This window comes from Rhopalosiphum maidis, chromosome 3 (genome assembly GCF_003676215.2).
Source record: "Rhopalosiphum maidis isolate BTI-1 chromosome 3, ASM367621v3, whole genome shotgun sequence".
NCBI lineage: Eukaryota > Metazoa > Arthropoda > Insecta > Hemiptera > Aphididae > Rhopalosiphum > Rhopalosiphum maidis.
Genome location: NC_040879.1, coordinates 21700956 through 21714033, shown reverse-complemented (window position 1 = coordinate 21714033; position 13078 = coordinate 21700956). Strand labels below are relative to the sequence as shown.

The following is a 13078-nucleotide window of genomic DNA, read 5'->3' as shown; positions in this document are numbered from 1 at the left end:
ATCATTGTAAATTTGTAACTATTGATTCACAAATATTAATTTTTTTTAATATGTTTTTTAAACATAATAATATGATTGGGTAATTTTTTTTACATAATTGATTCACCAAAATTAAAAATTAAAATAAATCAGCATCGGAGCATTTCTTAGGATAAGGTTCAATATATTTGGACTATTTAATCGAAACTGACCAAAAATCTAATTTCTCACGCAATACTCCATTGACTTTAGTAACAGTTCATTTTTTTATTTGTTTATTTATTTATTTATGTAGGTACTTTATTTATTTCAACAAATAAATAATGATTATAGGACAGCTATGTGTATTGTACATAATATTGTATGATTAAGATTAAAATCATCAACAAAAGTCCATTCCTAACTCACCGTCACCAAATCGTATCCGAGAGTAGCAATAGTGGAACGGCGTAATGTGTAGAAAACGTGTTAATGATTCATATTAACGAGCAGAACACTCTCTGTTGACTTTTTGTGGTATTTTTTTTCTTCGGCAGAAGAAGGAACACCAAAATCGTTTTGCAACCCCGGAAATATATATCAGGGTAATTACGTCATTGACCAGTTCGTAAGACATAATAACGCGACAAGTGATGATAAACAAGATACTATAATATTATGGTCTTTAAACTTTAAATGATGTTGATTGAACCATAACATCAGACGAGTGCAGGTGAGAGTGGGTCATTAACTGTCATTTTCAAGATGAAGACGAATCTGACTGCGCCATTTTATTATATTGTTAATGACAAAATAAAATCCCGCGATCGATTGCGATAAAAATAACCATATAGGTATTAAAAAAATTATAAGCTATTTAGCGTCTAAAAGTAAAAAAAAACTGTTTAACTATCCTATCTTATTAATTGACTGAACACAAATAGAAAATAACATAATTAATAATATTGTATATATTACTTTCGGTGACTCGAGAGTTTTAGATGATAAAAAATTAAAAATACGTATATAATAAGTGATGATAGTTTAAAAAAGATTTTTAACTGTTTTTTAACAATATCGATAATTTTGAGATTTTTTAATATATTGTATTGACCCAATTTTTCAATCAAATCTAAACAATAGATATTGTATATTGGGAAAAAAAAAGGAAGTGACAGAAAAAATATTATCATAAAAATAAAATATGAATTAATTTATTATCTATCACTATTTATATAAAAAATAATAACGATAGTTATAAACAATATAACTGCAATAGTCAATATTTTAAAATATTATTTTAACTTTTTTACCTCCAAAAAATTTCCCTCTTTGTGCATCTTCCCGCCATCATATTAAGTTATGTTTATAAGCAGATATACATGTATATTTATAATGAGTTAGTGGATATCATAATTAAAACTTGTATATTCACAATATTACGGTAAATAATATTGTTCGTAAGATTATAAAAATACTATGTAACAATGTAACTATATAGCCAAAGCTGTGCGTTGACAAATTAAAAATTTAAAGTTAAATTAAAAAATTTTATTTTATTTTATCTTTTATCATAACTATTATAGGTAACTATTTTAACTTTTAAGTTTCATTTATTTAACTTAATTGTTTTTTAACTAACGAGAAAATTGACTAATTCGATTTTCATGCAAGTTAATTTTTTTTCAATTTTATTTTATTACATTTTAATTGAATATTTATTTTTCATGTCAAAAATTATTTTATATTTTTTTTTGGTTTAAATTATTTTTTTTATTAATTACAATAACTTCAGTACTATATTATCATTAAATTATTTTGAATTGGTAAGAAAATAAGATTTTATTTAACTTCATAAAAAGTTTAAAAAAATTGTGTTATATTTTCTTTTTAATGCAACTTAACTGAATTAAAATAAACTATTAATTTGCCCAGTTTTACTCTAAATTTAAAACCATGTTAAATTATGCTGAACATTGAACTATTTAATATAATTATGCAAAGCAAACTGATTGATGAAGTGTATGGACTGAGCTCATTCATAGTAAAGGTGGTATTTTTTCCCCGTTTTGAACCGACGATGCCGAGGGAAAATGCTTTCACACTACTACCGTAAAGTAAAGCCTCGCTAGTATCATAACATATTCGTGAAAAAATAAAAAAAACCTATTCATAACGAGTACCTCTACTATCACGCTTTATATTATTTACTTGTGTGGCGTTTTTTGTAAGTCTGTATGCTCGTGCAGTTGTCCAACTATTGTCGGATGCATCAGATAATATATTATATATTATTTAACACATGTAGGTACATTGCACGGTGGCATCGCGTTGTGGGAGTCGTCCTCGTTAACTGTTGCCCAATTTTTCCATTCAATTGTATCTAGATTTATTATATTTTACAGACTTACAGTTCTGACATTTAAAATGCCCGTATACATAGGTTTTTTATTTCCGCCTGCACACACATGTATTATAATTATACGATTGCATTTATTGCACCGTCGCGATTAACCCACTTGTTAATGTGAATATTATTATATTTTAACAACAATATTACAATAATAGGCACGATAAAATTATACAGTTTCAACTGTTGCAAGGTAGAAGTATAATTAATTTTGTTCTTCTCGCGTCTGTACATACAGTAATTAAGTATCGCATTACATACTATGAATGTATATTATACACACATTACACATAAATGCCCAGTGTAACGTGTAAATAACAAATTAATATCGCACTAATCTTTTTACGCAAAAAAGAAATATTCTAGGTAACTATAAATTATTAGGTATATTATATTACATGGGAGTTTCGTGTTTAATGTCAAAATTGTCGACAATTTATATTATTATGTTTGGGTCTCATCGTCCGAAATAAGCTGTCAATAAAATAAGTTATTTTTTATTTGAACTTTTGTGTTTAATTCGTATGCAAGGAAATCGATACAAATGTAATTATAATTAATATGCAATAGCATACATAAATAATAGTCCAAATATGTATCGAAACACCATTTAACAGTAGGTTATCAGTTTAGCACGTTAAGATGACTGTAGTAGGCCACGTATTAGGAAAAGATATAAGCAAATATTGATACGATAGAATTTTTGTGACATGTCACTGTATTGTGTGTGACAAGTAAATCGACATAACACCGTAATGTGCGAGTCTAATTTTTTGTAGAATTGTATCACCCATATAAATGCATGGATTATTCAATGTGCTCTTTCGTACTTGAAGACACTGTTCTTATGCCACTTATAGAACGACATACATATATAAAATGCCGTTATTACAATTGTTGATACTTAAGTTGAAAATCAAATATTCCAAATTTCTTCGTTTTAATTATAGAAAAATGTTGGTAATATATTTAAAAAATTAAAATGTATGTACCCAAAGTGCTAAAGTTTTGTCGAAAGATTAGGTTTAAATATATTACTTTTTATATGATTAGTAATTACTTTGGTCTCTTTGAGTAACATAAATAATCAATAGCTTTTTCTATGTATACAAAAGTTTCTCATTTTTTTTTTGTGTTAACTGCCTCTTATAACAAAAACTCTATTATAATAGTAATAACTATTTCAATATTATAAAAACTAATGAATCAACTACTAACGCACAATATTTAATAATAAAAAAAAAATTTAGTCGAAGTGATCTGTAAATGATTGAACATAATAGAAATATGGAATTCAAACTCTATCAGTTTTTTGTTATTGAAGTTCATGTACTGTTTGAAGTGTATGCATTTTAAATTATGGCCATAATTGGATATAATTATTGAGAGGATAAACAATTTAAATATCTAAAATAAAAAAATTGAATCATAGAAGATTATGAATTTTCCACCATCACACACATTGTGTTTCTCTAAATACGTAGTAGGTACCTAAATAATGATCTTTTTGAAATATTTACACTAATTTTAATCTATTTAAAGATACACGCGGTTTTAAACTTTGTTCAGGTTTTTTACCCAGTATTAAAGCTAGTGAATGTAAATACTGAATATGATATATTGATATCTAATGTTCTATTAATCTTTAAGTTAGACATATTTTTTTTGGAAATTCAAAAATTTCGAAAGAACATATGAACAGTTGTATTTTATAATGCATTTTAAATTAAAAATTTTAGTTTGTTTAGATTGGAATTGTTTTTTTTATATATAATTAATTATGATATACCATCAAATTCAATCTTATAGTTACTATACTATGCAGCAGAAGCAAGCTCTACAATCACTGTATAAATTAAAGAATCATCAAATCGATACCGGGTTCATAACAAGGTGCGATAAGTTAAAATGCAACCTGGAGTCTAACACTCCATTCGATGCGACTTCACTGATCAGTGGAATATAATATAGTTTCATGCTACGAGTATTTTATAGTCCATTGGAATTTATACATATTATAATACGAGACAAAATCGTAAATAGTGATAAACCTATTGTGTACCAATGTTTTGTTATCTGATGAAATTTACACATCCATGCGAATCTTACGATCTATGAACAATTTTATTATCTCATAGAACGACAAAAAAAAACTATCTATCTACATACATATAATGCATCCGTTTCTTATTCTTCACAACTTATATACGTCGGCACGGTCGACGTGTACAGCTCTAATACCATACCTCTATATTATACTAAGCACACGAATACCACGATATATAATAATATACACGTCATACATATACCGTATAGTTTGACCACGCCGTTTTCGGGTCATCCGGTTTACTGGTTTTGGCGACCGTGATCTCGAGACGAGTAATTAAAACGAAACGATCGCAAGACAAACAAACCGTGTGTGTGTTAATAACAATAATAATAATAATAATAATATCGTAATGTGCCTCGTATGCAACGTGGAGGGAAGAGAAGGCATCCATAAAATACACGCTCGTCGGTACTTTATATTATCGTCGTTCATCCTTTGGCCGGAACGCATATATAGGTAGTTAGGTACGTATAGAGTATTATGAACACGTCGTTTCCCCGTTATAAATTGCGCGCTAACTACACACACACACACACACATAAACACACGTATGACACATAGACGCTTATAATTTTTACGTTTACATGTAGATACATATTATAAATAGATAATAGCCGCTGTGGCAATTTTACAATTGCTTCTTCGTATTGACCATAAAATTAAATACATTTTATAATTTAAGGTTAAAATACGAGATTAAATATGATATTATTTATATTATTATAAATTCTAGTTTTTAATTACTTTTAGAATAACTTACATCCAGCAGTAGAAACAAAAATATTCAAAAATGCATTAAATATTATTGATCAATATTAATATAATATGTTGCTGAAATTATTAACCTAACCTTTTTTTCATATTTAATTCTATATTCTTGATACATAATATTTTTTATAGTTTATGTGCGTATAGCATTGTATAATATAAATCCGTTCCCTAATTATAGGTATAGTTAATATTCAATATAGAATTTTACAGTAAATATAATAAATACGAGTAAGCTATTAAAGTACACGTGTAAACACATGTATTTATTATAATCATATAGTTATACAATGTGCATTTAACTATATGCATATTTTTCTGTAAGTACAAGTAGTAAGTACCGATAACGTTTTTAACTGGAAAATTATATCCTACATTCCACATATTATAACATTATGTTATATTGATTATTTAAACTCGCGTGGTGATAATAGGTATAAATGGTATAATATTATTTAGTACTTAAAAATATGTAATATTTTCATTGTACCACTTTGTACCTAAACTCGCCAGTGTCCCGAACATATTTTGTCGTATTTTCTAAAAACACATTTTTTTAGACATTATCCGTATGGTTTTTATAAAAATTTGTTCTTTATAATTTATTCAGGTCTTGCTGAATAGGTACACAATAACAGATGGTAGAGATACTTACCTATAATGATAAGGTAGGATAACAAAAATTTGTTAATATCTCATTAGTAAATAGACTTTGTTAATTTGCTTCTATTGATCAATAATAAGGCTTTGGGTTTTCGATTACTATAGTCGGTACATTACGCGTATTGTCTAGAAAAGAAAAACTACTATAGTCAAAACATTATTATTAATGAGCCAGATGGATATGATAACAAACGATGAAAGTAGAATATTATTCCTGTAGGAAAAGAACGCTGGCTTTGTTGTAAGTGTTGTAAGCCGTAACCTATACATGTATCTGGTGAATACATCAACACCAGATAATCAACACACACGATCATTAAATTACATCGTGTCGTCCTCGGTTCGTTACACTGACTACGTACTTGTCTTTAAAATATATAGTTTGGAATATCGTTCAATTAGATTTTCTAATATTTTTAGATCGCGCCTATTTTATTGAAACTCTAAAATATATTTAGTACTAGTCAGCTTTCTTACCTGTGTGGAGTGGGCAAAATCATATGCTTTTGCATTCATCCTGTGTTCTAATCATTTCAAAAAATATTTGATAATAAATATAGGTACCTATGTTATAACATATTGAGTTAGGATATAATAATTACATGTATAGTATATACTGTATAGTTACTAGTTATTAATTGGTATTATGTATACTATGGTGACCAGATGTCCCGCTTAAAACGGGATTGTCCCTTTTTTGATCATCGTGTCCCGTTGTCCCGACATACCTCGAACGGGACGCTTTTTATCCCATTTTTAGAAAATGGTCTCGTCTTAATCCTGTTTTACATATCATTACATTATATTTTTTAAATAAATCGATCTATAAAACAAATCTAAAATAGTTTGGTTTAGTTAATAAAAAGAAAATTTTCCTAATTATTTAGAACAATTGTATTAGTTTTTAAATTCAACATTATTGTGTTCATTATGATAATAAAAAAATAAATATTCCTAAACATTATTTAGGTTAGGTTAATTAACTCAAAAGAGTAAAGTAATAATAATATTTTTTTAAGGGGGGAGGGGGTGTAACAACTGTCCCGTTTTTTATTTTTTTTAAATTGTCACCCTAGTGTATACGCCCGGACAATGTTTAAATGTAGTATACTTCTTCGGAGTGTCGCAATTATTGAAATTAACTAATATAACAACGCAAAACTATACAGCAAACCGAATAATTCGACTGCACAGTTGTTTGAATACGATTTACTTTATTGTACCCATCGTGAAAGTAATAAATAATTAACTGTATAATAATACACAGTTATTATGATGAAAATAACTTCCAATCGATTTAATTTCTCAGTAAGAATAGGTACCGCATTAATAATTGGTTAATGATCGAAATATTTTTAAATATAATATTACCATTTTCTTTCTCATTTGTGCAAAATCAGATCTTTCCTCGCATTCCGGTAGAAAAAGAAAAATTTCTTTTTCAGTAGATACTTACAAAAAGTTACAATTCTCGTTGTGTTTTTTTACATTTCCAATGCAAGCTATATATATTATAAAAATAATCTTTATTTATCGAAATAAATTTTAATTACATTTTTTTAGCATTTGATAATATTGATGATATAATTATTTATATTATGCTATATTGAGCTATACATTATACAAATAAAACATCATAATGTAGTACCTACGCATACAATGAATACCAAATTACCAACATATTAAATATATTATTTTTACTCATCTTTATAAACGTAAAGAAAAGCACAATTAGTTTATTTTAAGAAAAAAATAATATTTATTGTATTATAATAGATAATAATAGATCAATTTTTAATAAAAAAATGTTTTGATAAAATTGATATTAGATACCTAGATACTATATATTATAATATATAGGCATTAGTGCCATTTCTAAGTTTCTGTATGCCATTTAAAATTCTTTTAATATATCCGTTATGGCATTATGCATATCTATCTTTTTTTTAAGTGCTTAACTTATGACTTAACTAAATATATATTAATAAATTAGCAATTGTATTTTTTTTTTTTGTAATTTTTACCAAGTTACTAATAAGGAATTAATTACTACTTTTTGAAACGTTCTAAGTATGTTTTTCCTAAGTTGTTTATATTTTCAATGTAAATTCTATAATGTTGATAGGAGGTATATTATTATACTAAACTATTTTTCTATAATAATAAATAATTATCAACTGTGGTTTCCTTCTTTTGACCTGTTTTTCATAAATATTTTTTCTGATTGTTAAGAAACTAAATGTTCATTTCCTAGCTAAAAAATGTTTACTGTTTTTAATAACACCAACAATTTTTTTTTATTCATATTATTTTTAATATATTAATAGGTACAACAACGTTTTTTAAAAAAAATAACTCAATAATTTAATAATCACCATTGGGAATTGCACGGTATATAAATAAACTTGAAATTTAAAATTTTTTGTCATCAATGTTATTTTTTTGCCAAGTATGAGTATATTTGTAGTGGTGATATGCATCTGACCAATTTTAAAATATTATTTTTTAATTCGTGTATATCATATTTGTTCATACATTTTACATATTATTTTACAATTTAGAATTATGATGATTCTTTGAAGCATAATTCAAATTATTATTTATAGTAATCGACATCTTTTTATACCTATCTACTTTTATATTTAAACTAACGAATATATGGAAGATATTAGACAAAAAATATTATTATAAACTTCGAGTTACTGACTACCATTATACGTTCTTAGTAAATTCGTTTTATTTAATAATTTTTATATGTTAAAATGAGTTGAATATTATTAATATTTTAATTGCATTTAACAATTTAAGGATTATTACAATATACCCATAATATCAAACAGGAATTAAAATAGATAAAACTGTAACTGTTATTACAAATTAGGACGATTTGTTTTGAAAATTATAAATTATTGGCTTCTGTAAACATCAAAATAAATAATAAATTCTTAAATTTAAACATACCTATATGATTTTAAAACAACAATGATATTTTAATTATATATACATATATGGTAAATCTGTACGACTTTTGTCTATACTGTAAAACTGATAATTGAGAGTTTGAAACTATAATAAATAAAAAATACTGAAATTAAATGTTTCATTGTATCATATATTCATTAATAGCAGCTTTTTATTATTTTATTTTTATTTTTCCAGGGACTTATTTGGGCTACTATGCCTTATGGTATGTCTTTGCATAAGCGAATCAAAGGCTCAATGCCCATGGCAAACGGATCCATCATCTGCAGAACTTCAGTCCTCATGTATATGTTCAACGAACATGGCACAAGAATTATCTGTGCAGTGTGATCTTGTAAATTATGAAGTATTGATGCAAACACTGGATAAATATTCGCAGGGAACACTGGACTTGCTTTATATAAATAATAGCTCAGTTAAAACTATTGACGATTCTAGTTTCGCCAATCTTAAAATTCACAACTTACAATTATCAGGCTGTCAAATACAAACAATATCACCAACAGCATTTAAAGGACTAGAACTTTATTTAAGACACTTAAGTCTACAAGACAATAAAATAGAAGAAATACCTAATTTAGAAGGACTCATTAACTTAACATTATTGGACCTTTCAAGAAATCGAATTTCAAGAGTTCCAGATGATGTGTTTGCTTCATTAAAAAATTTACAAACAATAAAATTAGCAGATAACAACCTCACGTTATCTAAAAATGCATTTAGAGGTCTTGAAAACAGTTTAAAGAATTTAAATCTTAAAGGAACAAATCAGAAATCTTTACCCGAGTGTATAAGAAGCTTAAAAAATTTGGCATTTTTAGATTTAGCACAAAATATTTTGAGTGAGCTACCAGGAACTTCTGCACATATTTTTCAAGGTTTAGGAGCTTTAACAGCCCTCAACTTAGAAAGAAACGTAATTCAGTCTTTGGGAGAATTTACGTTTGATGGTGTCAAAAATACACTAAGTTCACTAAGTTTGCTTAATAATTTACTCACCGATTATCCAACTGCAGCTATTAGTAAGCTACCAGAATTGAGAGTATTAGATCTTGGCTTTAACCTCATTAAAGAAATACCAAATGATGCGTTCCTAGCAAATCCTTCTTTAACCTTACTGGCATTGGATGGAAATCCTATCGAAACTATTCCTAAAAAAGCATTTACGCATCTAAATACTACATTGCGTGGATTAAGCTTAGGAGGACGATACTTACAATGCGATTGCCGGATCCGATGGGTAATAGAATGGATTAAAAATGGTGATTTACAAGTGACTAGCAGAGAAAGAAATCCACAGTTTTGTGCTAGTCCATCATTTCTTAAAAATAAACATTTCTATAAAATCGATCCTTCAGGTATGTATGGGTTTATTTAATTTATTATACATTATTTTTTTATTTTTACAATTAATATTTGAAATTACAGAAATGGTATGCGATAACGACCAAAGCCCTTCTGATGCATCGACAGTGTTAGACACAATTATAGAAGAAGATGATGAGGATTCCCAACATCCGATTGGAACTGGTGTTGGTTATGCTAGTCCTACAATTGTTTCACCCGATATATTTCCGACATCGAAAAATAAGTTTAAAAAGAATCCTCCGATAGCAGAAGTAGAAGTTGTGAAAAACACTAATACTTCTGAATTACTTGGAATCATGGAAACTACAAAAACTATCCCTTCGACTACGGAAAGTACAACGGTTGCCGTTGATACAACAACAAAGTATTTTGCACAAAACTCTACAAATGTTAGTAAATTAAATAACCAATTACATAGAGGATACAGCAAATATAGTTAACATTTAAATATGTGATTTTTTCAGACTAAACCAACGAACACAAGTCGTAAGGCCAATTTAGTTATAACACGACCACAGACAGTACAGACGTCTCAGAAACCACCACTTATACTAGGTACTTACCCTAAAAAACAAGTTCAAGAAGTCATCATACGGAGTGTTCATAGGCAAGATAATTCCGTTATAATTCAATGGGATTCCGAAACCGCAAATATCTTGGGATTCCGAGTTGTATATAGGCTTTTTGGAGACCGTACTTTTAAACAGGGGCCACCGCTCGAAACCAGTGAACGAGAATTTAAAATTAAAAATGTACCATACCAGGTAAATAAAAATAGACATAAAACTGTTTGTATCCGTGATAATTTGCAGTAAATTGTAGAGATACTTATATAATCTAATATCCGGCAATTAATATGCATTATTATAATTTGTGATATTGTAGATTTTAATTTAAAATAATAGTAACCAGCGATTTTCAGACTGCATGTAGTTGACTTTTTTAACTTTAAATCTTAGTTTTTTTAAATATAACATATGCATGTATGTCTTAAATATTTTAAATGGTGTTTGAAACCATTAAAAAACAATTTAAAATAAAAATAAGAAAACCTCTATAAAATGTAAATTTATTTTTAAACATATTACCTACCTATTTAATATTAATATCCAACCAGTAATTATTAATTACTATTTAATACCTTGTAATTGTATTTCAAATGATAATAAAATATGTTTTTAAACCAAAACCGTAAATCCCTAAATTAATAGATCACAAAAAGTTGAATACCTATCTCATTTAAGGCCCAAAACTTTAAAATGGAAAACTATAAACAATATAAACACTCGTGGATATTATTATTACTGTGATTAATAACTATTGCTATTAATGCAGGAATGTATTATCGTGTGCGTTATATCTCTGGAAGAAATAACCATCACGCCGGATACGGTCCCGTACAGCCAGTGCCGAGAAATACGGACAGCGGTTACAATGACGAGTAACATGGACCGAATAACGATAGCAGCGAGCGCAGCCATATGCGGCACAGTATTGATCGCCGTCGTCGTGTTCATTGCGGCTAGTAAACGTCGCGCTAAAAAGCTGCAAACGTTGCACCACTCGGTAGCATCCTGTCATCCAAACAAAAGCGGCATCCCGGTCGGCACCTTGCCGGCGAACTGTTACGCTGGACCAAACGCAGCCCAAATGTCCTCGTTGGCCGCCCTAAATGCGTTTAACAGTCACAAAGATTGGGACCAGGGTTCAGTATATAGCAATCGGAGTCTTAATCCATCCCGAATGTATCGAGTGGCCGATAGCAGACAAGGTGAGAATGTCATAACAATTTGTAATGTTGCAAAGAACATCAACTGTTCCCCAGTTAAATCATTAGATGCATTTATTATAACCAACTGATGCGTTAATTTGTTTTTAGGACTCAACGAAGATTTACACTCTAACGTTTCAAACTTCAGCGCGAAACCGCCGAAAATGCGTTCAGTTGCTGACGGCCAGTCGCAAAACAGTTTCTCAAACAACTCCATGAGGTATTTGGGCGGAACCAATGCATACGCGTCCGATCTGGTGAATTCCAGACCCGGTAAGTCGATGGATGAGCTGATAACTTTATAAACAATTATAACAATAATAAACGAATTAAACTGTTTGGCAGAATTGAGACAGTCGCGGCAGTCGTTGGCCGTCTCCGAAAGGATGTCACACATTAGTTATCCAGGCAGTGGCCGCACGAACACGTCGCGTAATAAGCCCAGACAACGTTCGAGAACCAGAGAGGGTACGCAAAACAGACCGCCCAGTAGGTACAGTCACACCGGTTCCCATCACACGCTCAACAATTATTGCGGTGGAGACACATCGGATAACTGGACCGATCACGACATGGACATATACATGACCAGAAATCCGACAGCCAGAAACGGTCTTGTGCCACTATAAAACGTTGTTGTAACATTATATTATTATTAGCCATTAGATGTACGATATGCGCATAATACACACTAGGTATATACAAATTATAATATACGTACACAGTATATATATACATAATATAATAAGCACTTGGAGCTCAATTGGAATTAATTTATTTGTAGCATTTATTTTATGCAACTATGACATTTCAGTATATTATATTATAATATGATTTTATTACTATTACATGTCTGTTAAAGGACATAGAAAGGAAAGGAATTAGACTAAAGACTACAAAAGTCATTTACAAAATTGCGATAGGTTCCATAATTATTTTCTTCGGCATATTAATTATATGACTTTTTTACTTATATTAGATACATTTGTCATTTAACACTGTTCATTTTTAATATTATCTTAGTTCTTAAGTCCAAATAATATGTATA

General features: G+C 28.7%; 1 protein-coding gene across 1 annotated transcript in view; it reads left to right on the top strand.

Moving 5' to 3' along the window:
• Positions 1-13078, top strand: part of LOC113557186 — a 38875-nt gene extending 25797 nt beyond the window's left edge. The window contains exons 3-8 of the mRNA XM_026962552.1: positions 9069-10249; positions 10320-10648; positions 10724-11023; positions 11595-12030; positions 12139-12303; positions 12376-13078. Of these exons, the coding sequence (XP_026818353.1) occupies positions 9069-10249; positions 10320-10648; positions 10724-11023; positions 11595-12030; positions 12139-12303; positions 12376-12659 (2695 nt within the window). The 3' untranslated portion in view covers positions 12660-13078. The remainder of the gene's footprint in view (positions 1-9068; positions 10250-10319; positions 10649-10723; positions 11024-11594; positions 12031-12138; positions 12304-12375) is intronic.